The sequence below is a fragment of the Prionailurus viverrinus genome, chromosome B2, assembly GCF_022837055.1.
Source record: "Prionailurus viverrinus isolate Anna chromosome B2, UM_Priviv_1.0, whole genome shotgun sequence".
NCBI classification, from domain to species: Eukaryota; Metazoa; Chordata; class Mammalia; order Carnivora; family Felidae; genus Prionailurus; species Prionailurus viverrinus.
The window spans coordinates 49,756,772-49,783,391 of NC_062565.1; the positions used below are offsets into that span (position 1 = coordinate 49,756,772).

Here is a 26,620-nt window from a genome sequence, read left to right on the forward strand (position 1 = left end):
CAGGCTTGGGCTTAAAGGCTCCTGCTGTTAAGAACCCCATTCTGCCTGCCACAGAGCATCAAACATCTATTACCATTTTCTGTATGTACCATGACATGAAAAACTGTTGAGAAGCAAAGAGACAAGGAATGCTGACTGGAATTTAGTTCACCTTAGCATTTTAAAAACATGCTCTCACATTTTTAGAATTTGCTAAGACGACTATTTCACGTAACAACTTCTTTATTTGGATACAATTTGGGGCGCCTGGGTGGTTCAGTCAGTTAAGCATCTGACTCTGTTTCAGCTCGGATCATGACCTCATGGTTTTGTGAGTTCGAGCCCCATGTTGGGCTCTGCGCTGACAGTGTGGAGCCTGCTTGGGATTCTTTCTCTCGCTCCATCTCTGGCCCTTCCCTGCTCACACTGTCTCTGTCTCTCTCAAAAATAAACAAAAAAATTTTTTGAATTAAATAAGATATGCCGTTTTAGGGATTTTGTTCCTGCATGCATGGTTTGCCTTCCCCCACTGTATGGAATGGGTAGTACTGAGCTCCACCTGACAGATCACCGCGAATGCCTTCTCTTTCTCTGGCACCCACACCAAGGAGCTTCCTCCCACGTGTGTAATCACTCTCTTGGACACTCAGGGTCCAAATCCACTTTCCATATCTTAACTCTGGTGGCAGGAAATGAAGATTGTTCCCATTTTACAGAATAAAGAGAGAAGACCATGGTAGAGAAGAGGATCTGCATTTGTCAAGCCAAGGACAGCGCATACCTTGTTCAAATCCAAGCCAGAGTAGGATGTTGGCCGAAAGGGGTTCCAGTTGGCATTTGACTGCAAGTAACTTCTCAATAGCTACTTGAATCTGTTAAAAAAAAAAAAAAAAAACTATCAAGGGGCACCTAGGTGGCTCAGTTGGTTAAGCATCCGACTTCGGCTCAGGTCATGAACTCACAGTTTGTGAGTTCAAGCCCCATGTCAGGCTCTGTGCTGACAGCTCAGAGCCTGGAGCCTGCTTCAGATTCTGTGTCTCCCCCTCTTTCCGCCCCTCCCCCACTCATGCTCTGTCTCTCTCAAAAATAAGTAAACATTAAAAAAAAAGTTTTTTTTAAAACTGTCAAGAGTTTATACAGTGGGGATAAAGACACCCACCCCCAGATCCCCCACCCGTCATTATTGAAAGAACTTTCCCACCTGATGGGCTGTGGCATTTGCAGGGACTGGCTGGCTAGAGACATTGTCCCACGTAAGGAAGAAGTTCCTTCTGCCAGACAGAGTCAGCATCTAAAATGTCAAGAGTGACAAGACTGAATGACATATGCTAATCAAGCCAGAGAAACTCAGGATATATCTCCTCCGCTTGCTATCTCCTTTTATTTATAATTTCAATTTTGTCTAAACTCACTATCACCTAGAGATATCTAGGGACCAAGTGTCATCACCGAATGGAAACGTTCCCATGTCTATCCCCCTGTTCATCCGTTCCTCTTCTTTTCTGTAGGGTGCCAGACTTAAATGTTCCCACTGAATGGCCTCCTTTCAGCTCTTCTCACCATCACTCTTTCCAGGGGGTGGCCTGGTGGGCAAGAGCAGCCACATGGCACGCTACACTCTCTCAGACGCTTATTCAGTCTCTGCTTTGCTGCTAGCATGTTCCCTGACAGGCACGTTATACTTTTATTATGAAGTAAGATCTATCCTCTTATATCACTTGCTCTTTTCTACTTCACTCTGTGGTTATTTGTGTACATGTTTTACTATTAGACTGTAAGCTTCAAAAGCAGAGTCCATATTGACTCATCTTTGTACACCAAAAAGTGAATTGAAAGTACACGGAGATAGTTCAACAAAAATATGGGGCACATCTGAGAGACCCGAAAACCTTGACCTTCGCAAAGTTGATGTAGAAAACACCATCTTTCCCTATGGGTAAATAGGGCCTGAATCTGTAAAAGCAATGGGATCTTGTGCGTGTACACATATGTGCATGCCTACACAAGTGTGTATGTTTGGAGGACCATATCTCTATACTGGGGAAAACATTTCCAAAAGAGGACTTACCTGGAAACTTGACCATGAGTAAAGTTATATTCATAATAAGACTTTGCGTTTTCTTCTTAGATGTCTTCACAACCCCTATTGGATAGATATCCTATCTCATGGGGAGCAGAGTTATCATTACACCTCAAGTCTCCTGGCTCCCAGCTAGTGATCCTTCCACTAGACAAGACTATGCTCATTCCAGAGTTCAGCCCCTGACTCTAACCCCACAGGACAAGGAAGAGACACAAACCTGGATTTCCGGAAGTCTCTGGGCATGGATTCGGATCTGATGCTTCTCCCGGAGGTAAGTGCTGACCACAGCGGGGCTCAGCCAGGTGTTGTGGATCTGGACACCAATTCTCATTCCCCTGCTGGGGACCCTCCCATAATGCTCTGCTTCCAGGTAGTACCTGGTACCACCAACCAGCTCTAATTTGGGAGTCTTCCGCTGCCAGGTCCCTTCATTCCCATGATGCTCCCAGGCATCAAACCAGTCAGCAGTGCCCACGCTGATGGAGGCCACTTTCACCTGTGGCCCAATAAGCATGTCACTATCAGAACTATGAAGCTTATGAGCATTTTTTTTTCTCAATTAGCAAATGTCTGGACAGCTACGAATAGGGTCTTTGGAATGGTCTGCTTTTCCAACAAGTTAGCTCAGTCACACTAATGTCTGTGGTTGTATACGATCCTCCACTCCCCCCTCTGTCTCTCTATCAAACTGTATTCAGATGAGGCTGGATGGGCCATGTATAGAGCAGAGAGAGCCAACCTGGAAACCTGGCTTTACATGATACTATGGACAAAATAGTTCTAAGCCATTTGAGAAACCTAGAAGGACTTGACCACATCAGAATCTATGATGTTTCTCTAGCCAATCAGCAAAGCAATTTCATAGAAGCATGTTAATAATTTGAGGGGGAAATGTGGTTCTTTGTCAATGGCACTATTGAATTTTGGCTTTTTGTTAGAAGCAGTTTTTGAGAGAGAGAAAGCAAGCATGAGCAGAGGAGGGGCAGACGGAGGGAGAGAGAGGGAAGGAGAGAGAAAGAGAGAGAGAGAGAGGGAGGGAGAGGGAATCTTTTAAGTGGCTCCATGCCCAGTGCAGAGCCCAACACAGGGCTCGATCTCACGAACTGTGAGATCATGACCTGAGCTGAAATCAAGAGTTGGACACAGCGGACTCAGCCACCCAGGCACCCCAAGCACTTTTTCTTATTCTTCAAAGCTGATCAGGGAATTCCTAAATAAGAATGGCTACATCTCTACCCAAAAATCAGTGCAAAAGGCACAAGTTTTAGAATCAGACAGATAGGAGTTTGAGCCCTAAATATGCCTCTTATGACCCAAGTGACCCTGGATTGACCACTTCCAAACCTCAATTTCCTTATCTGGAAAATGGAGATAAATATACTCAGCTCACAGAGATGCTGTGAAGATTAGAGACAAGGTATATAAAATGCAGCTTAATGCCTGGCTTCGAGTAAGTGCTTAATGAATGTGCCAACACATTCAACCAAATTCATTTTCAACAATTAAAATCATATCAATTAGGTCTCAATTTTTTTAAATTAACAAAAAATAACCCCATTCCCTCCACAAAACAAAACATTAAAATCCCTGGTTGCTTAGTGGCATGTTACAACTATTAGAATATGAGAGCTTTAGTATTTTTTTTAAGAATGAAAGACTGGGGACAAGAAGAAGGAAAGTAAGAGGAAGGTGAATACCTTGGTCCTTGGGTCCTCTGACTGACTGAGGTACAGGGAAGCTTGATCATCAGCCTGGACCCAGAAAGTGTAATTATTGGTCTCTGGAGCCACAAAGAATCCACTGAGCCGTGCTCTGGAAAGCAGAGAAACACAGAGAAGTGTGAGCAACCAATGCCTGAATCACTGACCTGACAAGTGGGTGCCCTTGTACATTATTTTTCTTTATGGCGATGAGGAAGAAACACGGGACTCTTGTGCCACAGGAGTGGCCAGAGTACTCTGTAAACAGCTATTCCTGTGGCACCTGCTAATCATTCTCTCAACACATCTCTTCGCAGTGGCCATGACTACCTTCACAGTCATGTACCTTTGGGAAAGTTGCAGCCGCAGCACGGGACTGTCTGGAGGCTTAGCATTTACTAACAGCTAGTGGATTGTAGGGGCTCAATCAATAGAAATATTATTCTTATTATTAGAAATAAAGAGATCACCAATAAGAATTTGCTCTGACTTGTTCCAGAACCTTGGTTTCTTGTCTCCTACTCCAACATATCATACTTCATGAGGTATATTAGATCATTCCTCTGGCTAAAGTCAGTTATTAGCTGCACCACATGTGTGCATATGCATAGCTGTAAGTGGCAATCACAAGTTAGCAAATGTGTTTCCTGTTGAATAATATTACTTGACTTGTGGACAACACTTTGAAGTTCTTTATGAAGGGGGTAAAGTGATAGGCTTAAAATAGCCCCAAATAATGTTAAGAAAAGCTTCTATTTTATCTCCCTCATGGTGCACATCAAGGTCATAGAAACAGGTGTTTATGTGAGGTTTCACAGACTGGTGGCTCTCTTTAAAATATATTCCTATGGGTGAAGAAGGATATGTGCATAATAAAGCATGGTAGACTTGTAGAGAAATCACAAGACTTGAAATCAGAAAAAATCAGAGCTTAGTTCTGCTACTTGATAATTGTATATAATATTAGATAACTTTCTAACATTAGAAAAGCACTTTACCTATGAGGGACTATAGTTCCTCATCTGCAAACTAGACCTATAAATACATCTTCAGTTGTGGCATCTCATGAACTAACTTGTCTTCAAAGGCCTAGAGCATAGTAATAAGTCAATATATATCAGTTGAACTGAATAAGATCAGGAGATACACTGGATACACTGAGGAATGTCAGGACATGCCGTCTTGCCTTGCTCTGTTGGCTGAATGTGCACATGACAAGGCTGGTCATTCCTCAAGATAATGACCTTGCTCTCAACCTTCTATTCTTGGTGTTGTTAATGTTTGTTTATTTTTGAGAGAGAGAGAGAGAGAGAGAGAGAGAGAGAGAGAGAGACAAAGATAGAGACAGAGACAGAGCATAAGCAGGAAAGGGGCAGAGAGAGAGAGGGAGACAGAATCTGAAGCAGGCTCCAGGCTCTGAGCTGTCAGCACGGAGCCCGATGCAGGACTCAAACTCACAAGCCGTGAGATCATGACCTGAGCCAAAGTCGGACGCTTAACCGACTGAGCCACCCAGGTGCCCCTCGACCTTCTAAACCTCTTTGAACACAATGTTGTGTTTAATGTAGGTTATCAGTAAATAATTTTTAATTGTTTGAAGGTCTACTAATTAAATGTTATCTCACAAAAAGAGGGTAGATTTGCTCTGAGTTTACCAGAAACCTCAATACCTACAGAGAGTATTTTTCTAATTAAATATTATGGCCCACAGAGAAAAGTCCACTAAATGTGTCAACAATTCCAAATTAACAGACATAACCTACAACTTCAAAGAAGGTTGCAGGCAATTTTATGAAACATAAATGTTTAATGTTTAAGATAAACTCGTGACCTTAGTAGTAGAGACAGATATGGCTAAGTGATGATCAAACTATCTCAATAAATACCAAGAATATTTTCTGAAAATCATTTTGAAAATAACTGCTTTAAAGGTCCATAAATATAATAATTTATCAATTAATTAATATGCTAATTTTTTAATTTAAAATTTTTGAGTTGTAAAGAAATGAAGGACAAAGAGAATGGAAAGAGTTACTCTGATTTGTGGCTCCTCCAAATGGCTGTTAAAGAGACACTCCATGCAGGAGGTACATAGAGTCAAATGTTCTTTTGTATTTTGAGGTGGTCTCTCTTCTTAACACTCCCCCACACACTGAATATTGTTGAAAGGTTTTCCTTTGAACATTATTGATGATTCTCAGAAACCATGATAAAGATGTATCATTACATGCCACAAGGGACCACAACAATTGCCACTTTAAAACTATGCATTGGTGGTTAAATACCCAGTTGGTAAGGCTTCTGGGACAAGAGACTATTCTGTTCACAGATTTTCTTCCCTACTTGGCTTCTTCAAGGTCTGAGATTCCCTGAACGGGGAACAAAGTCTTTCATTCCACAACTGAGTTGAAATTTAAAATGGCCAAATCCTTGGAGGAAGGCACAGAATGGCTGGAATTCACATTCAGGGGTCATGACCAACCTCTTGAGAGGACGTTTGGAAAGAGAAGAAATCCATCACACTGTCAAGGATCCATCCCTCTGTATGTACACTGAGAGCACACTAAGGAAACAGTGTGTCTAAGCAATTCTCAACTTTTTATATTTTTAAGACCACTTTAGGAAACTACACATTTCAGTCAGGTCCTCGAAGTGATTAAGAATATTCACAGCAACACTAACAGGAATACCATAATCACATTGCCATAACTGCTACAGAAAACAATGCCCATAATAGCTTCCCCTGCTATTCACCAGCCACTGGGTTGACCTTTGGCACTGAGTAGTTGTTCCAGCAGACATGCTTGCTTTCCAGCCTTTGCTCCCTCATATGACCATAAAGCATATGCTTGCTTCTTTCTTTGGCATCAGCCAGATGTTGGTTTCATGTCTTAGCCACGTACCTACAGCAAGTTTTATGGTGCTCTCATCCAAGTACCCGGGCTTACCCAGATTAATGTTCCAATTACTAGTCGTATCCAAAGCAGACTATAAACTGACTTGTAGAAAATATAAATTTTACCTATTGATCAAAATTCAGCATGTACCTAAAAAGGCTTGTGCTATACCAGCATGACCACTACCAGTTGAGAATATTGATCAAACTGTTGTTGAGTTGGTGGCTGTTAGAGTTTTTCCCCTGGAAACCTCGTTGCTTACCTATCTCCTGGTCTCACCTAGGTTAGTAAAGACACTTTTGATATAAACTTTTCCTACAGCATACCTGAAGGGTTGCCCTTCTTTTGACCAAAATCCAAATGGAGAACTGGCATTAGGGACAATCTGCCACCAGTACCCAGAAGTGGCTGCAGTCAGATCCAAGCCCTCAGCAGCATCTCCAACTTCAAAAAGCAGCCCTCGATTGCCTGTAAGACAAGTATACCTCAGAAACATCAGAGGACCTTCATCCTCCATTTGGGGAAATACTTTACCTCAGATAACACAGTGAAGATGATCCAGCTACTATCTACAGAGGTGAGTCAACTGAGACCCAGATGTTGCAGTCATGTGAGAGGTTCTATAGATAACACAAATGTTCCAGAAAGCAGAAAATATTGCTTGGTGTAGGATTTAGCCTCTTGGAAAGATACACTTGATAAAAAGCAATGATAAAAAAAAATATTGGGAAATATTTTCAAGGGACCAGAGACAAGTAGGGAGTCTTTTTTAATGAGAGTGTCAGGGAAAGAGAAACAGTCCTGTGGAGAATTGACAGAGCAAACAAATGCTGTGATGGAGTACAGAAGGACAACATGAACTTGGGCTCTGACTTATCTTGTTCAGGAGAGAGTTTCAGTATTTTAAGGTCTAGTTCAACCTGGGAACACTATTCCCTACAACTCTTTGTTCCCAGAAAATTGGCAATCCTTAAATTTTTTCACGTAACGGCCCCAATTTGTGGACTCACACATGGAACAAATTACGTGCCGTACAGCTATGATGTGTTATTTTTAATGATATTTTACTTACTAATTTGTGTTTTATATTAAGCAAACTCTGACACCAGAGGTACACATACAATCAATATTGCATACTAACTTGGACTGCGGGTGCCACTATGGAATCATACATGTGTGGATTCAGATTCCAGCTTTGCCACTTACTAGACCTGTGGCTTTGAGCAAGCAAACTGCTTAATGCCTTCATTCTCTGAGAATCAAAATGGGGTCAATGATAGAGATAACGCACTAAAGACTAAGGGGGATTGAGTTATACGTCAATTGTATCTCAATAAACCTGGGGGGAGGGGGAATGAGTCAATTTGACAATTCTGGCAAAAAAAAAAAAAGACTTAGGGAGTCTAAACTATATACACAAAGAGCCTGAAATATGGTAAGTTTTCAATAAAGGATAGCTGTGGTAATTATTATTATTTTAAACTACTACTGTTGTTCCCTGTTAAATCCAACACAAAAAGGAAATAGAAAAGGAACAAGCAGAAAAATAAGAGCGTATTTAATCTACTACTTGGATTTGTGGATAACTGTTGTGATGTCTGCCCTGTGCATGGAAAGATGTTCTGGACAACCCTGGCCTCCACTCAGGAGACCAGCTGCACCACCACCACCATCTTGGCTGTAACAGCCAGTTGTTGCCAAATGTGCCCTGGGGACCATTGAGAACCACTGCTTTACGCAGTAATTTGCCCTACTTTCATAGAAGAAACTTCAAAAGGTCTTCATAAAGGACGTTAACTCCCAAGAACAGCTGCATTCAGCTAATTATCCTACCACTACCCAAGCAGCTAAAGCACTGAACGAGGGGAGAGCTCTCTATTTCCTGACAGGAAACACACATTTTCTCCAGCACTTGCTTCAGTAGTTTTGTTCCCTTGGATAGGAGCTCTCCTTGAGTAAAAACTGCAGATCTGGGACCTGAAGAATGCTCAAGCCAAAGCTTTTGCATGCATTTTCACACTCGAATGGCCTTTCTTTAGAAAGGTTTCTCCCCCTGCTGGGTTACTTTCCCTGTAAGTGCCGAACTTCTGGAGTTGAGCTCACTGTCTGTGGTTTCACCATGAAGTCAGCCCCTTATGGGGCAGGTAAGGAAGAGAGACATGCAGCCTGTGGTTCCAGGCTACATAACACACCAACCACCCTTAGTCCCTAACTACGCCTGAGCTTGCAGTTCTAAAGCATACCAGAAAAGTGTTCCAATGGTGCGCTTTTAAGCTGCAGCCCTGAGGCGGAAGCTTTACACAGAAAGGAACAAGTAGAACCTGCCACCTTGCCTCCCCCATTTCTGCCCACTTCAGGCATAAACTTGAGGCAAAGGCATGATACATCACTACTTTTCAAAGAAGCAGACAGTCACCCACAGGGAAGAAGAAACAGCATTTAAATGCACCCCACTCTGCCCCACTCCCTGGCCTTGTCTAGTGCTGCTGTTATGAGCACAGGAGAGGACACTCTAATGCTCTGGTCTTCTTAGCCAATGGGCTCACAGCTGACCACAGTATGGAGCGAGGCAGCTTTGGGGTTTCTACCAGTAGCTACAGCAATGTCTTGATTGCAGTTATATTTTTTCTTTTTTAATTTTTTTTAACATTTATTTACTTTTGAGACACAGAGCATGAGTGGAGGATGGGCAGAGAGAGAGGGAGACACAAAATCCAAAGCAGGCTCCAGGCTCTGAGCTGTCAACACAGAGCCTGACATGGGGCTCGAACTCATGGACCGAACCATGAGATTATGACCTGAGCTGAAGTTGGATGTTTAACCGACTGAACCACCCAGGTGCCCCTTTTGCAGTTATACTTTATGCATCAGGTCTCCCCTGAACCCCACTGGCCATTTGGTTGGGGCCAGAAGTGCAGGGTCACTAAACATCGGAACAAAGCCAAGAAGCTCTCTGAAAGGAAAGTCCTCACAGTGGTATCACAGGCCCAGAGCTCACTGAGCTAACCAGTCAAACGGCTGAGAAAGCAAACACTTATTTCCACTTCCCGGCCCCTCCTGGTGGTAACTAGAGGCCCTTGTACAACGTCCTTACCTGCCTGAGGAGCAGTGAGTCTTGCACCTTTTCCTGGAGCCCTAGTGGTGCACTCAATCTTCCTGGGAGACACATGTCTAATATCACACGGAATGCCTGGGGAGAATTTTTTTAATTAGATAAATGGAGAGAGAGAGAGAGAGGTATATAGGTGTGAGGCAGGACATGACCCTCCTGAAGTAGACAGGCTCCTATTCTAAGGTAATGAACTGGATATGAGTAATATAGCAAAAGTTGTCCCCACCAAGTGAAGGAGGTCAGGAAAGGGAGAGTGCAAGGCAATAGGGCATAGGGCAGCTTCCAGTAATTAGAAAGAAAACAAGGCAATGCAGTGCCATTCACTGAGAATGCACAAGCCTCTGCTGAGTGTGGGAGAGTAAAGGTGACGTGAGATTGTGAGGATGTTTTCCTGCAACCTTGGTAACACCAGCCAGAAGAGCCTCCCACCTGGCAGAATAAAAGGTTCTAGATGGGTACCACAAAAGGATTTCCCAAGATGGAATTCCAGAAGAATCTGCATAGCAAATGCCTGCCCAATCCAGTTTATCAAGAGGACTAAGGAGAAGGGTGGGGAGAGGGGTGGCCTTCTAGTAGAAGTGGACCTTTCTGAAGACACAGCTCTACCTTTCCCTTCTCTTCATTCCCAGGATGAGGACACCCGAGGGAATTACCCATGAATTTTTTTAATTTTTATTTTTTATTTAAATCCAACTTAGTTAACATATAGTGTAATAATGATTTCAGGAATAGAATTTAGTGATTCATCACTTACTTATAATACCCAGTGCTCATCCCAACAAGCGTCTTCCTTAATGCCCATTGCCCATTTAGCCCATCCCCCCCACCCTCCACCCCTCCAGCAACGCTGTGTGTCCTGTATTTAAGAGTCTCTTATGGTTTGTCTCCTTCTCTGTTTTTATCATATTTTTCTTTCCTTCCCCAATGTTCATCTGTTTTGTTTCTTAAATTCCACTTATGAGTGAAATCATGATATTTGTCCTTCTCTGACTTGTTTCACTTAGCATAATACCCTCCAGTTCCATCCACGTTGTTGCAAATGGCAGGATTTCATTATTTTTCATTGCCAAGTAATATTCCATGGTGTGTGTGTATTTATATACAACATCTTCTTTATCCACTCATCAGTCAATGGACATTTGACTTTCTTCCATAACTTGGCTATTGTTGATAGTGCTGCTATAAACATTGGGGTGCATTGCCCTACGAATCAGCATTTTTGTATCCTTTGGATAAATACCTAGTAATGCAACTGCTGGGTCATAGGGTAGTTTTATTTTTAATTTTTTGAGGAACCTCTATACTGTTTTCCAGAGTGGCTGCACCAGTTTGGGAATTGCTGTAAATTAGGAGTATGTCCATAGACTGTCCCTACAGGACTACAATCCCACCTAGTCTCAAACAAACAGATAAAATACCTTAGAGCAGGATGGCGTAATGAGTCAGAAGAGGCAAAAATTTCTTCTCCCCACTCACTGCATGCCATAAGAGATACATAATCTCCTACAACATTTAAACTATGAACTATTTTCAGCCATTCTAACTTAGTTACCTGCAATGGTAACCCGGGCAGGATTGTCAAAGAAGTCTCCCGTAATTATAATGTCTGTTTTTCCCCCAAGGCTCCCAGATTCTGGAAACACAGATAGTATTTCTGCAAAAGAAAAAAAAAAGTAAGCTTCTGAACATAGAATATAGAATGTGACCCAGATAATATAATAATAGAAGGCTATCACTAATGTATTCCTTACTTTAACTTTCTAAGACCAGCAATGGTTGGAATTTTTTCTAGTAATAGTCACTTAAAATGCATATAATAAGGACTTACCTATAACAATATGTATAATACATATAATACAGGATCAATATTTCAAAGGAAGGGGAGATGCAGTCACTCATGCTAATAGCAGAAATCCTTACATACCATGATGCTTTCTTAGGAAACCTGTCACCAGATCTCAAGTATTCAATTTACAAGTCACAGAACAGTAGGTTTTATGTTATGGAGAATCAGCTTTGGATGCACCAGGCCAAGCCTTGGTTCACCTGTTTGAGTTTGCAATTTGCTCTAAGCAAGAGAATGAATTGCACCATCTTCAGGAGCCTTGCCCTCCTTCCATCCCACATGCTCTTCTCCCTGTGTACACTCACCACCTCAAACATGTTTTTCCATGCTGCCTCCTGACTGCTTCAAAATCCCACTGTCATATGCCACATATCCCCCAGAATGTAAGATTTTCTGGTCCTTTCCTCTCCTATGATCCAAACTTGACCATTCTAAGTTCTATTCCCTCAAGGGGAAACAGGAGTTGTCTTCTCCAACAAACTGAAGACACAAAGAAGCTAATTATGAATGGTTATGGGTTTTATCGGGACATTTCTTATATAAGCTCCTGCCTATGAAATAGTATAATTATGACATGCTGGGCTAGCACAATTAGAGAGAGTACATGAAAGTGCAGAGGGGAGGATTAGGAATAGAGCTAGGGTCTATGGAATAGAAAGAAATTTCTAGAAATGATTCCTGAGCTGAATCTTAAAGTGTGAATTAAAACTGGCCAAGTGAAGGAAATAAATAAGGCAAAGGATGTTTAAATAAAGCAAACGATAGCCTCTGTGGAGAGAGGCTTCATTTAAGGTCCATTTCTGTGTTGCTAGAATGGGAAAGACAGAACAGGAGAAGCAGATGAGGAAGAGACCAGAGGCTGGTACCATTTCCTATTGAGAGTGGGAAGCCTTTAGAGGGTGGTAAGGGAGAAGCATCAGATGTGTGTAGACAATGGTGGTGGTGATGTAGAACATGGATCTTTAGGGGACAGAGAACAGATCGGGGCACCTTGGAACCACTGTGGCATGCCAGGCAAAAGACGATGGGATTCTGAATTGAGGTAGTGATCGTAGAGATAGAATGGATACATCATATTTAAGAAATTGATAAGGGGTCTAATTGCAATAAGTAATCTAAAACCTTATCAAGAAATTGATGGGAGGTAAAACCAGCAGAAACTGGTGACTGAGTGGATTAGAGAAGAGAGAGGGGAGGAAAATCGTAGATGAATCACAAGATTCTTGCTCATTTACTTCTTTCAACAGCTTTTGGAGTTAGAAGGACAAACACCACTTTGTCCACTTTATAGATATTTAATTACAGCTCAGAAAGCTAAATGACTTAACCAAAATCATCAAGTAAACAAATGAATGCCAGCCCTTGGGGAGCTCAGACCAGTGTCCTTTATAATAGTCCATATTCCCTCTCCCATAGCCTCCTCAGCTACAAGAAAGTTCTAGGGGGTGCCTGGGTAGCTCAGGCGGTTAAGTGTCCAACTTCAGCTCAGGTCATGATCTTGTGGTTCGTGGGTTGGAGCCCTGTGTCAGGCTCTGTGCTGACAGCTCAGAGACTGGAGCCTACTTCAGATCCTGTCTCCCTCTCTCTCTGCCCCTCCCCCATTTTCACTCTGTCTCTCTCTCAAAAATAAACATTAAAAAAATAGTTCTGGCCTGGAGTTCTTATCCCAAGAAGACATCAGTACTGGAAATATGAAATAGCTGTGTGATTAGAGATTCCTGTCAGCCTATCTGGCTGGTTCAACAGTGTTAGGCAAATTCACCAGGAATCTTGGGGTCAGATGGCCAGGAGAATGGACGTCCCATCATAAATTGTTTACGTGCATAAGATTTTGAATTGGATCTGTATTTTTCTGGCACTGGGACCTTTGGTTACTTTGTCCTTCTGGGTCTGTTTCTTCATCTGTAAAATGAGCCTAGTACTGTCTCATAGTGGAATTAATATTGAGAGTGCATGTACTCAAACTACTCAATAAGGGCCAGCCAGTAAGTTGCTTCTTCAAACTTACTCCCAAAGAGACTAGCTATACTGGTTAAAGAAAATAAAGGAGGGGCGCCTGGGTGACTCAGTGAGTTGAGCATCCAACTGTTGATTTCGGCTCAGGTCATGATCCCAGGGTCATGGGATTGAGCCTTCCATCGGACTCCACCCTGAGCATGGAGCTTGCTTGGGATTCTCTCTCTCTCCCTCTGTTCCCACCTCTCTAAAATAAAAACAATTTTTTTTTTAATTTTTAAAAGATGTTAAATAAAAGGCAGAGATCAAAATTCAGATTTTGCAGAATTATCCTATCTAGAGAGTAAATAACATTTGCCCCTTGACCTATGAAATTTCTTGCACTTTTGGCAAAGGTTGATCTTATTGCCCCTGGAATTTGCACCTACTTCACAGACATATCTTCATTGGCTTTGGGATTGTCTTCAACACTGAAGTCTAAGTACTCTTCTTTAGTGATCAACCCTCTACTACTGAATTGCATTCACAATTTCATGCAAGTTTCCAATTTCAACATTCATTTTTTTTAGTATGGAGGTTTGCTCATCTGATAGCAACACTGTAGTCTAGCATCAATATCAGCAAGTCATAAGTTGTTGGATGAATACTCAAGGTGAGGTGTTAAAGTAACGGAAAAGATGCACTTTTGTACTTTTCAGTGCCATCGCTCTTCCATAATTCCTCAGAACATACAACAAGGGTGACCTCCTTTCTTTCATTCAGTTTATATCCACAAACTTTGCATAGAAGTCCATGATTGACCCTCTTTTAATATGGCAACCACATGTGACACTCACACAAGCAACTTATTCTCATCCAAAGCCGAAGGGTCTTCCATCACTGTGGGGACAGCCTCAGGTGTTCATGGTCATAGAGAAATGGACAGGAAAAAGGGAAGGAGGATTCTACATTCAGCGAGGTGTGAGGGAAGCAGTGAGGAGGACAGGGAGAAGGAAAATTGTACCTGAATATGTCTGGTACAGGAAAAGCTCCTGTTTAGCACTGACCAGCCATGCATTCTTGTGTACCATGGACCTTCCAAGACAAAGTTTTGTTTTAGGTGAAAAAAATCATTTGAGATTGCATTTTTTAAATTGGCTGCCTAAAATGAAGATCATGGGCCAACGTCTCCTGATCTTTATAACAGTTTAGATACCAGTTCCTTTTGACAAATAGAGAATGATACCGATGAGGCAATGTATGTTTTGCGATTTAGAAAATTTTTGTATGACAATGATTACATCTACTTCACAGGGTCACAAGCATTAAATGGAATGATGATGTGAAAGGTCCTGGTAAAGAGTTGGCCTACAGTAGATATGCAATAGATATTAGGGTTATTCCTTCCTAAATTCGAGAGAAAGAGAGAGCCTCCATATCTGGGGCTATGTTACTGCAGGTAATTATGTCACTATCACCACAATGAGATTAATATCAGCTAGATAGCATACTTTTAAAGAAAATCCCTGACAAATTATATAGTGTCAGAACATTAGGTAAGGCATGCAGGAATCATTCACAATCATAATTTCCTCTCCAAAGCTCTATGAAATTGGACCCTTTCCATCTTGAAGAAGGCATTTGCTAGACAACGCATTTCATGGAACTATGTTCTGTTTTAAATTTACAGTATTATGAGATTACTTTTTACTTAAGACCTAATTCCCAAAATTTTGTGCCATCATCCCATTGAAACATCTACAGTACCTCAAGACACAATTATATTCACCTAAGTAAAAGAAACCAAGCAGGTTTCATTATGCTACTCTGTCTGTTTGGAATTTTCCATTATAAAGGGTTCAAAAAAGTAAGCAAAACAAGAAAGAGATGGATAATACAAAATGATAATAAATCTGCTTACTCCTCATTACTTACTTTCCTTTGTTAAATACTGAGAAACTAACATTCTGGGAGCCTGTAACAAAAAGAAAGACATTAACACAAGAGTCTCTATGTATCATCTGGGCCAGGCCATTGCTACCCTAAACCCAAGGACTCCAGATATCACCAAGTGACTGCCCAAACCCGTGATTTCATTAAGAGTGCCCAGAAAAAACACCTCCCAGATTTAGCACCATCAGTGTTGACTTCCAACAATAAAAGGATAAATGTAGTAGCGTAAAGCAGATAAGAATTACAGCAGTCTCACAGTTTGACTAAACATGGGAAGCCTGGCTCTACTGGTTACCAGCTACAATTTTCTCACCTATAAAGTAAAAGTAATTCTACCAACCTCACCAATCCACTTATTGTGAGGATTAAATTAGCCTTTTAAGGAGTTCTCAATACATGGTAATTACTCTTTTCATGCTTGTGAGAAGCATTCTTGAAACAGTATTTTTCTGATACAGAAAAAGAAACAGAAAAGACTTTAAACTTATGCCACTTCCTGAACGGACCAATGTAGTTGCCTTCCACACGGCACTGCAGGGTCCCAAAACCATGGTCTTCCTGAAGAGGATAGCTAGAGAGAGAACCAAAACCTGAGGTGAGAATTATCAGACAACTCAGAAGTTCTGACTCTTTAGCCAGGGAAGTAAAAAATAAAAGGTGAGTTGGCCAGCAAAAATTGGTAAATACTTAAGGCATAATGAGTTCATGGGAGCAAACACTAGAACAGTACTAGAGTTCTTGTTGATACATATGCTATCAGGCAAGCATGCAGTGTGAGAGACAAAATTTAACTTGCTCCCAACCTCTTTTCAGACCTCTCCATTCTTTCCAAAACCTTTACAACAAGGAGAGAAAAACCCTTAAAAAAGAAAAAAATCTATTATTGGGGCTCCTGGGCGGCTCAGTAGGTTAAGTGTCCAACTTCAGCTCAAGTCATGATTTCACAGCTCGTGAGATGGAGCCCAAGTAGGGCTCTGCACTGGGTGTGAAGCCTGCATAAGATTCTCTCACTCCCTCTCCCTCTACCACTCCCCTGCTCACATTCTCTCATGGTCGGTCGGTCGGTCTCTCTCTCTCTCTCTCTCTCTCAAAAAAAAAAAAAAAAAAAAAAGGTATGAGTGTGTGTGTGTGTGTGTGTGTGTGTGTGTGTGTGAGAGAGAGAGAGAGAGAGAGACAGAGAGAGACAGAGAGAAACCCACATGGAAGAACCTAAAAGCATGTATTAGGCAGGAAAGACACTCACCAGCTTCCTGTCTGCCTGTTTACAAGAGAGCAGGCTGTGACCCAGTTGTCTCCTTGAGCTTCCAAGATCAATGGACTAGATAAAAAAATGGGGTAAAAAAGACATGAGACAATAGTGTAAGTCTCTCAGTAAAAATTCCTAGAAAAACTCAGAGGAAACACTGTTATGAGCATTCTTCTCTGGATTTATGGGGCATCACTGAAGGTGGCCAAAGCCTGTCCCCTGAGGAGATGTTGAATCAACTCTCAGTCTGAAGGTAAGCAATGCATAGCACTGTTTCATGGTCCACACCTTCACACTGCAGAAAGAGCATTTCCCTTTTCCCCCAAAATCCTCATCATACCCACATTGGCTATATTGAGTCTACATAGAACTACTGCGGAGTCGATGCCTCCATTCCCCTTTTCAATGTTATATCTCTGACCAAGGCTGACATGGGACCAAGCAGTGAATGTGGCATACTATTAAGGATGTACTTGGGGCTTGTATCCTCCACAGAAAGAGTCATTTCCTTTCAAGACGAGTTCACCACTACTTAATGCCAAAAATGTAGATCTGGAGAGTAGCCAGATCATGTTCTCCTCACCTAGGGCAGAATCACAGAGATGGAACAGAAGACAATACCCCCCTCCTTTCTAGGAGTACAAGGAAAACCAGACACAAGTATATAGAATCCACTCAGCTACAGTAAGACTCGGTTTCTTCTACCTTATCAAGCCTGGCTATAACTACTTCAGATATTGCAAAATCACAGTTGCTTAAAGCCTCCCCGAAACACAACTTCAACACATTGCCTCTTGTTCCTTTCCTTCCCTAGCATGCATGATTTAATAGTACCACTTTCCATTTTAAAGTGTCTGGCCATCCTCATTATTCCCAGAAAACAGTAAAATTCAGTGGCTCTCAGTGCCTTCTTCCATGTTTTCCTCTGATCATACTAACAGAATTCCTAAATGCACAAATGGATACCAACCCAAGAAGGAAGTTACAATGGTCTTTAGGGTTCACATGTCGTTTTACAAAAAAAAGAAAAAAAGAATCATTTCAGCCTGAGAAACAAGGGAGAGAAGGGGAAGAATCTAAAAAGAAAACCCACAGATGCAGTTACAGCACAATTCACGCTGAGCCCAGAGTGACTAGTTGTCAGTAAATAAATGGACCAACTTAATCGACCAGTTGCAATTACATTAACAAAGTTTGCTGAAGCCCAACTCACCAGGGACCATAAACTGCAAAGAAAACAGCAATTCTGTGCCAACTGCTCACAATTTATTGCTATCGGGGAAGCTGGTCTGAGGAAGCAATCCAGCATGTTTGTAACTCGTTGAACACAGAAACTAATACACGCTTACCTATCAATGTACTCCGCATCGCAATCAAAGGTTTCTGGTCTTCCAGTGATAATCCAACCATACACATGTATTAGTTCTCCTGTTTTAAGAAGATTTTTGAAATGTAACACACTTCGCTCATACTGTAAATTATAACATAAGCAATTTATTTTTGGTACCATCTATTTAATACAGCCAAACTGGACATGACTCAGAATATTAATGCTTTTTTACAAACTGTACAACAGGAAAGGAGTCTCAAGTATGATCCAGTGATCAATATTACACATTAAAAAGTCTAAAATAACTAATTATTGCAATCACAGAGTCAATCAGCTACGTACAGAACACAAAAGCAAGAACAGGTCTTCCCCACAGTTCTATGAAGTATGAGGCTTTCGGGAAGAAGGGCCAGTTTCCACACACGGACTTGTTCTACCCTCTTGGTTGTGTGTAGATCATCACCTAACGTGGGATTTAAGAACACGGTGCCTTGGGGTGCTCTGCATTTCATGACACTTTCCCCTGGGCACTTGCTAATATGGAAAACCAAGGAGGTTCATGTCACATGATCTGGATGGGTATTTGGGGATACTAGACTTTCTTCCAAATCTCAGAGGACAAAAGATAAATGTCAAGGATGACCCAAATAGATGGGAACTCAGAAAGGAAGGCATGAGATAGAACAGTATTACAGCTTAAAGATGGGCAATTGCACATCTCATTCATTCAAAAATTATGCTCATGTTCAAAGATAGAACAAATTGAAGACCTGCAAACAGTTGGTGTCAGCATTGCCCACTGACAAATGGATGACTTCTACTGCTGAGTCTCCTCTATGTGACTCAGAGATTTGTACTAGGTAACAAGTATTTACTTAATACACCCTCTTTTGAGTTCAAGTTCAAGAGGAAGTGCAGGCATCAGCAATCCCCCCTCTCAGCAAGGTGGACTCTTGGTACTGTCCCTACCCAATCTGTTCATAGTTGGTGAGAAAGGAATCTGTGGTGAGAAAGGAATCTGATGTCACTCTTTCGCAAAGAGTTTGGGGGCCCCTACCGGATGCTACATGAGCTGATTTCTTCCATAGTTGAAAACACCTAAACTCAGTTCTGTAGAACTACATGAGGCAAAGTTTTAAGCAAGCACACCATAGTAAGGTGATGTAGTTCAATTTCACCAAACAACCCCACAACCTGGAAATGTGTGCCTTCCAAATAATTAGGAAATTTAACCATATACACTGTAATCTTACAGCATCACAAACAATGTTAAGAGATGAGAGCAGTTTTGGTTAATGAGGTAAAACAATAAAGGTGGAAAAGAAAAGAGCACTTAAGGGGATCATGAAGTCACCGAAGGCAGAAGACTTTGAATCTCTTCATGGGCACATTTAAAGTCACAAAAGAACATTACCAAGAAGTTGTTCCCTTCATGCTGTGGGTGCTTTATTAATACAAGAAGACTTTTGTCTGTGGTCACTGGATGACTGACTGGCACTGAAACCATGGGAACCTTCCGGGAAGTATGAGAGCCACTCACTGTACAGATGAATGGGTAGAAGGGGCTGGAACCTAATGCCTTAGACAAAGATCACAGAAATGGAGAAAGCCTAGACTCTGGAGTTCTTTGTTACTATTAACAACTGGCAAAATAATTTCCCTTCATTTTAATAGAGCTAAAGTATTAATTCCCTGGCTTTGATGGGCATTATTTCTTGCTTTCTGGGGCACAATTTTAAAAATTGGCAATAAGTTCTAGAAATTGGGAATTTTGTGAGTGGTTAACAGTCTTGCTTCTAAATAAAGAAGTCCAATAGAGCCTGAGAAATGGCTAAGCCAGCCTATGGTTCTGGGTGATTCTCCGTCACAGTGGAGAACTGTTAACCACATATAGAAACTCAACTGCTAATGGAACATCATCTCTCCTGTCCCCACCACCTCCCCCATCTCCCTGGCTGCTATTCTGGGCAGACTTCCCAAGTGAAATGAGAGTAATCATCTGGAAAATGATTTCAAAGATGTCACCATGTGGATCCTACCCGGAGGGACCACTCCAACAAGGCCAGCCACCAACCGTTCCCCCAGAAGGGGGAAGATACAGTGTGCAGCTCTTGGACTGGGTGGGAGAAACGGGCCTGACAGATCCGTGTCAGCCAATGTCCCACTTCACACCTCATGGCAGGCCCCTTCCTCATCCCTCACCCTGTGGACTTCTGCCATCTAAACAAGAGCTTTCTAACACCAGAGCAGCAAGGACCCAATGTCTGCATGCGACTTTTAGAGCACATTTTCTTTTTAATAAAACATGATCACGTCTTGATTATTCAAATGGAAAGGAACAGATCTCTGAATAACCCGCATAAAAAAAATCATGCTGGAATCATATTCTTCAGTATATAATTTAAATACACACATACATAATCTTGTGTCTACACACACACACACACACACACACACACACAAAGGGCAAATACTTTTCAGCAACTCAGATATTCATTGTGACATTCTCGAGCAGTCAAGACATTCAAAACTAGATCAGTTTATTCATTTAGACACAACTACATATAAACATTTAGCAATTTGTATTCCCATAATTACACCATCTGGAAACCCTGAACAAAGGGAAAATCTGAAATAGACCTAGGAATTTGCCAAGAATCAGACAGCAAATTATACATAATCCTAGCTTGTATTTACTACTTAGTTGTAAGGCAAGCTTAGCGATTCTTGAACCTATTTCTTAGCTGCGATCCCCTCTTTTATGTAAATCTCAACCTTCTCTCTCTTCTTCACTTCTATCCCCTGGCCTTTGCATGCCTGTGTGCCCTCTAATTCACAAACAAACCCCCAGTGTAAGGATCAGGGTTGCTGGTCTTGCATGTGGTATGCAACACCACTCAATGCAAAACAAAACAATGGGTACACCTGCCCACTCTGGATTCTGCCTGCCTGGGTGCAAATCCCAGCTATACACTTAATAGCTGACTTTAAGCAAGTTACTTAACCTTTTGGTATCTCGTTTCCTCATCGGCAAATGGGAATTATAGTCCCTATGTCATCAGGTTCTTGTGAGGATCTGATAAGATAATATATGCCAAACACTTAGAACAGAGCCTGGCTCACAGTAAAGTTCAAAAAAGGTTTGCTATTATGCAAACAACTATAAAATTAAGAACAATGATAATTTTTATTTCTTCCATGCTCTGGCAGTACCTGGCCTCTTTTCCTTTTCATGTTTGGATTCCTTTTGTTATCAGTGAAGTCACAGAGCAAAAGAGCCCACAGGTGAAACCAAACCAGATTAAAAGTAAACCAGAGGTTGACATTTATTTTCAAACCAGCATCAGAGAAGTTCAGTGTTCCCATTTATAGAGAGCACCCACCTGGGTAGAAGAGTTTTCAATAGCTTTAGCAAAGGGATCCATAATTATTCCTATTTTAATAGGAGATTTCTTACCTGGCACTCCACTCGGTGGTATAACGTGGTAAACAATGGGTGTCTGCCCCCTAGAAAACTGTTCAGGAAAGGTTATCATAAGGGAGCATTCCATTAGAATATCACAACCACAGACAAGAAGCAAAAGTCATTCCTCATCGGATATTAGTCAAAGATGGTAAATGGTTACACTTCCTCAAATAAATGTACATCTATTTTTTATCCTCATAATACAACTGTGAAGGAGAGTTAACAGGTATTACTATAGTTTCTCCACAGAGAAAGTAAAGGGAATTTTACCAAGGTCATGTAGCTCTCTGTCCTGTACCATATTGCCGAAACTTTGGCAAGTCTGTTTCCACCAGCCCACCTACCATAGCCAGGAACACATTTCACCAGAGAAATAGGTAGGTAGGCCACCTTTAGAATTCCATTATTGTAACTTGGTATTTTGGAATCTTGAAGGATTTTAATTTTCTTGGCAAAAATTTGCTTACTTAAGTTGAAAGGATTGCAACTTAAATTATCATCAACACCTTTGTAGGAATGAGCAAGCTACAAAAAACTGGAGTGGGTAGGCACACAAGTGAGGTGTTTGTTGAGAAAATGGATCATGGCTCTCAGGAGAAAAAAGGATTCAAATGATTCAAGGAATGGGAAGCAACATTACTCTTTGAGAAGGGGGAAAATAGCCCTGATGGAAGAGGTGGAAGTCTATGAAAGCCTGGTCATGGCCCTCCAAATCAGCTTTCTATGTCCCTTCCCCCAAAGTATATTCTCTGCTAATCACATGCTCTAGAAAGGCAGGGACAGTGCCTTACTCAGTCATGGTTATACTCTTATGCATAGCATGGTATACAGAAGACATTCAAATTTTTGTGAATGAATAAAGTGGCCCCATCTGAGATGATTGATATGGTACCTGGAAGTAGAGGGGAGAAAAAGACAAGTCCAGGAATTTCATCTTACCTATAGGCATCTGAGTTAGTCCAAGATTAGTGCATTTCATAGTCAGGGCCAGTGTGAACAGAGAGGCATAAGGATGGACTGACCAGGCCAAGGTTTGACACATGAGCTAACAACATTCAGGAAGAGACTTGGTTTCCCCCTCATGTGACCCTCACTCTCAACCTCCTCTAGATGCCTACACAGCCTTCATTCCCCATAAACTACACTGCTTCCCACTTGCAAATCAAGCGAAAGCAAATTATTTAGCTTGGCCTGCTTCCAGCATCCCAGGAGTTCACCTTCCCAGGCAGAATACCACCAAAGAATAACTCCGTTGTTAATCAACAGCCCTAATCAGAGGAGAGAACCAACAGACATTTCAAAAAAGCTAATGGTGGCTCGGCAAGTGTAAGTTTTATGTATTGATCCACATGGCTACACAGCCTGCCATCAAGGCTAGTTTCCTCCTTCTAAAAGAGGGTTAGAGAACAGGTCACAGAAAGTATGTACAGTCAGGAGGTCAAAGTAAGAATGCCATGACCTCACCAATTGGGAGCTGACTCTGATCTCACCAAAAGATAAGGATTAACACAATTTCACATGCCCCTGCCAAACATGCACTCGACACCCTGGACTCCCAGCCTCCTACTGTACCCAGGCCTTCACCTCTCCCTGAGGTGCCCGTGGACACTGCCATTGGAAATATATCCTAGGAGCCTCATGAGGTAGAGTAGTGGTCACCACCTCCCCTTCTCACAGACATTAGAAACTGAGGCTAAAGTACAATCAAGTCCAGACCAAATAAGGACACATGCGTCTGGATTTCCAGTTTGAAATGTAAGATCTACCACTCAGTCTGTGAGCCTTCCACCAGAAGCATGGGGGTGGGGGTTGGGGTGGTGGCAGGGGGAATAGAGTGAGTCCTTGATCACTCCCTCCCCTTCCTTAACATGGTGGGGTGGCTCAGAGTTAAACCTCAGAAAGAGCTTCACTTGTGATTCCCTCTGAGCTGACATGACATAAAAATGGTGTATTTCTAAGGAAAACAGGCTCCGTCCACCCACCAAGCGAGAGACATGACAAAATGAAAAATTAATGAGCTTCCAAATCAAGCTTCCCGCACGCTGATCCCTGAGCCCGAGTGAGGTCAGCCTGAGTGAGATGGGGGAGAGGAAACACAGCAGATCAGGATAGTGAAGCCACAGCCACCAGCTGCTTGATAAACCTTCTGTGAGTTGTTCAAACTTGTCAGCGCCTGCAGCAGGCTCTTTGAAGTGGACTGGCGAGATGGAATTAATTTTTAATACTCACGGTTCCCCCAGTCCCAAAACAAAGAGACACACCGTGTTTTATTTAGCTTGGAATGCCTCTCATTAACTGCATCCCCTGGTGATTTTTCATCAACTCGCCAAGCTAGACGAAGCACTTGAGGACTTGTTTTCTTTAATGTGCAATTTTAGGAAGTGCTTCTCTTCTCTCCCCTTGCTCTCCCTCCCAATCTTTAATAAGTAGGAAAACTACTATCTGGGGTGAAAGGAACATCAAAACCAAAAACAGCATGGTGGTTAGGGAGGGTGCCTGGCCATCCATCTGCTGTTACATCTACAGAGACAGTGTAGAGGTGGTGGTGTGGGTCTTAATAAGAGTGTTTTTTTTTTCTTTCTGCTGCATATGTGCAGAAGCAAAATTCCAGAAAACAAGCTTCTCTTGAAGTGAGAGACAAGCTGTTAAATGTGAACTGACAGCAAATTCCAAATTTGTAAACGGACTGCCTACATAAAGAGTGGATGGTAACAGGGATGATTTGGGGGGATGAATTCTTGCTCTAAAGGAGCATGAATGACTAATACTGTTATGAGCAACCCTTCAACAGAGGCACCCTATGGGAAGTACAATCATCACAAGGAACACTGTCAAACCTCAACCTTTTGTGAAAAGTCTAGCACCTTCCCTTTTGAGAGATTGGTGTGAAACTAATCTGAAATGGACAATAGGCTGAACCAAACATAAAATTAAGACCAAGTATACATATTGCTTCTCCAAAATAAGTTAGGCATTAGCTCATAAACTCTCCCTCTCTCTGCTTCCATTTGGCTCTAAGTTTGAAGGAGAATGCCATCAGCAAATGCCCTTTCAATCTCATGTTGGAAAGAGTAGCAGAAATAGAGCACAAAGCAGAGGCAGAGGTACAACTTGGGTCCTGAGTCCCTTCATCCTACCAAGACTCAGGAGAATTGCAGCTATAAAATGAAACACTGACCCACGATGATCATCTTTCTGGCTCCTCTATGGGCTTCAGTTTAGAAGATTTAAAGTCTGACACAGGTTCAAATCCTAGTCCTTTTCAATTCCACATGTAAGTGAAATCATACAGTATTTGTCTTTCTCTATCTGACTTATTTCACTTAGCACACTACCCTCTAGTTCTGTCCATATTGTTGCAAATGGTAAGAGTTTATTCTTTTTTATAACTGAGTAATATTCCATGAAGGAAGGAAGGAAGGAAGGAAGGAAGGAAAGAAGGAAAGAAAGAAGGAAAGAAAGAAGGAAAGAAAGAAAGAAAGAAGGAAAGAGAAGGAAAGAAAGAAGGAAAGAAAGAAGGAAAGAAAGAAGGAAAGAAAGAAAGAAGGAAAGAAGGAAAGAAAGAAAGAAAGAAAGAAAGAAAGAAAGAAAGAAAAAGAAAGAAAGAAAGAAAGAAAGAAAGAAAGAAAGAAAGAAAGAAAGAAATAGATGGACATCTGGGCTGCTTCCATGTCTGGGCTATTGTAAATAATAAACATAGGGGTGCATATCTCTCTTCAAATTAGTGTTTGCATTTTCATCAGATAATTATCAAGAAGATAAATCCCTGGATCATATTTCTATTTTTAATTTTTTTAAGAAACCTGCTTACTGTTTTCCACAGTGGCTGTACCAATGTACATTCCCACCAGCAGAGGGAATACAGTCAATAACATTGTAATAACTCTGTATAATGACAGATTCTAACCTAGACTTATCATAGGGATCATTTTGTAATGTATCAAAGTATCAAATCACTATGATATATACCTGAAAGTAACAGGACATCATATGTCAATAAAAAATTAAAAACCAATTTTTAAAGAATCCTAGTTCTGTCATTTACTACCTAGAGGACACAGGAAAATTATTGAGGAGATGGGCAAATTATTTCATCTACCTGAGCCTCAAGTCACTCATCTGTAAAACCACAATAAATAGGTACCCCATATAATTGTTGCAAGCATCAAATTAATGTACATAAAGCATAGAACCTGACATCCAAGTGCTCAATACTTAACTTGCATTGGTACAGACTCAGAAACCCCACAACCACCATCCACCTTTCTTCTTACCCTGGCGAAGCAGACCCTGACTTGTAAGTTGCCTGTCGATAGCACAAAAACTCCCTCAGACAGCAAACACACATTGCTCCATCCTTAGAACCCACCTGGAAAGTACAGCGGTCCCACGGTCCTGGACTTGGGCTGCCTACCACCTGTCCCCCAGAGTGCACTTCCAGGTAGTACAGCCCCTCATGTGCTTCAGACAGCAGGGATCTGCAGGCAGAAAGTGGATGCCCTTGTGAATCAAAGACAGAATTACCAAAGCCAGCCGCCCCACCTGACCACTTTAAATTTCCTCCCTGCACCTGTGAAATGGCGATTACCAAGGATTCCTAGGTCTATTTGCCTTCTAGATCCACTCACCTACTAGACTTTAAAGATTGGATCCTCAGGAAACCATCAAAACCCTAGAGGAGAAAGCAGGAAAAGACCTCTCTGACCTTAGCCGTAGCAATTTCTTACCTGACACATCCCCAAAGGCAAGGGAATTAAAAGCAAAAGGGAACTACTGGGACCTTATGAAGATAAAAAGCTTCTGCACAGCAAAGGAAACAACCAACAAAACTAAAAGGCAACCAACGGAATGGGAAAAGATATTTGCAAATGACATATTGGACAAAGGGCTAGTATCCAAAATCTATAAAGAGCTCACCAAACTTCACACCCGAAAAACAAATAACCCAGTGAAGAAATGGGCAGAAAACATGAATAGACACTTCTCTAAAGAAGACATCCAGATGGCCAACAGGCACATGAAAAGATGCTCAACGTCACTCCTCATCAGGGAAATACAAATCAAAACCACACT

At 41.7% G+C, this 26,620-nt stretch overlaps 1 protein-coding gene across 9 annotated transcripts in view; it reads right to left on the bottom strand.

Annotated features, from left to right (window-relative positions):
* PKHD1 (PKHD1 ciliary IPT domain containing fibrocystin/polyductin) overlaps window positions 1-26,620 on the bottom strand; it is a 490,229-nt gene that overhangs the window by 446,564 nt on the left and 17,045 nt on the right. For 7 of the 9 annotated variants that reach the window (XR_007152423.1, XR_007152424.1, XM_047860173.1 and 4 more), the window contains exons 6-19: window positions 25,917-26,025; window positions 21,539-21,596; window positions 18,101-18,179; window positions 16,749-16,823; window positions 16,012-16,076; window positions 15,488-15,527; window positions 14,577-14,647; window positions 11,324-11,425; window positions 9,754-9,849; window positions 6,986-7,127; window positions 3,760-3,874; window positions 2,280-2,558; window positions 1,181-1,270; window positions 761-851 (exon numbers count right to left, since the gene is read on the bottom strand). Coding sequence is in view for 7 of the 9 variants with exons in the window: in XM_047860173.1 (XP_047716129.1) it covers window positions 761-851; window positions 1,181-1,270; window positions 2,280-2,558; window positions 3,760-3,874; window positions 6,986-7,127; window positions 9,754-9,849; window positions 11,324-11,425; window positions 14,577-14,647; window positions 15,488-15,527; window positions 16,012-16,076; window positions 16,749-16,823; window positions 18,101-18,179; window positions 21,539-21,596; window positions 25,917-26,025 (1,412 nt within the window). In the remaining 2 variants the exon portion in view is untranslated. Of the gene's footprint in view, window positions 1-760; window positions 852-1,180; window positions 1,271-2,279; window positions 2,559-3,759; window positions 3,875-6,985; window positions 7,128-9,753; window positions 9,850-11,323; window positions 11,426-14,576; window positions 14,648-15,487; window positions 15,528-16,011; window positions 16,077-16,748; window positions 16,824-18,100; window positions 18,180-21,538; window positions 21,597-25,916; window positions 26,026-26,620 lie in introns of those variants that run through there. The other 2 variants (XM_047860172.1, XM_047860174.1) reach the window with 2 other exon arrangements.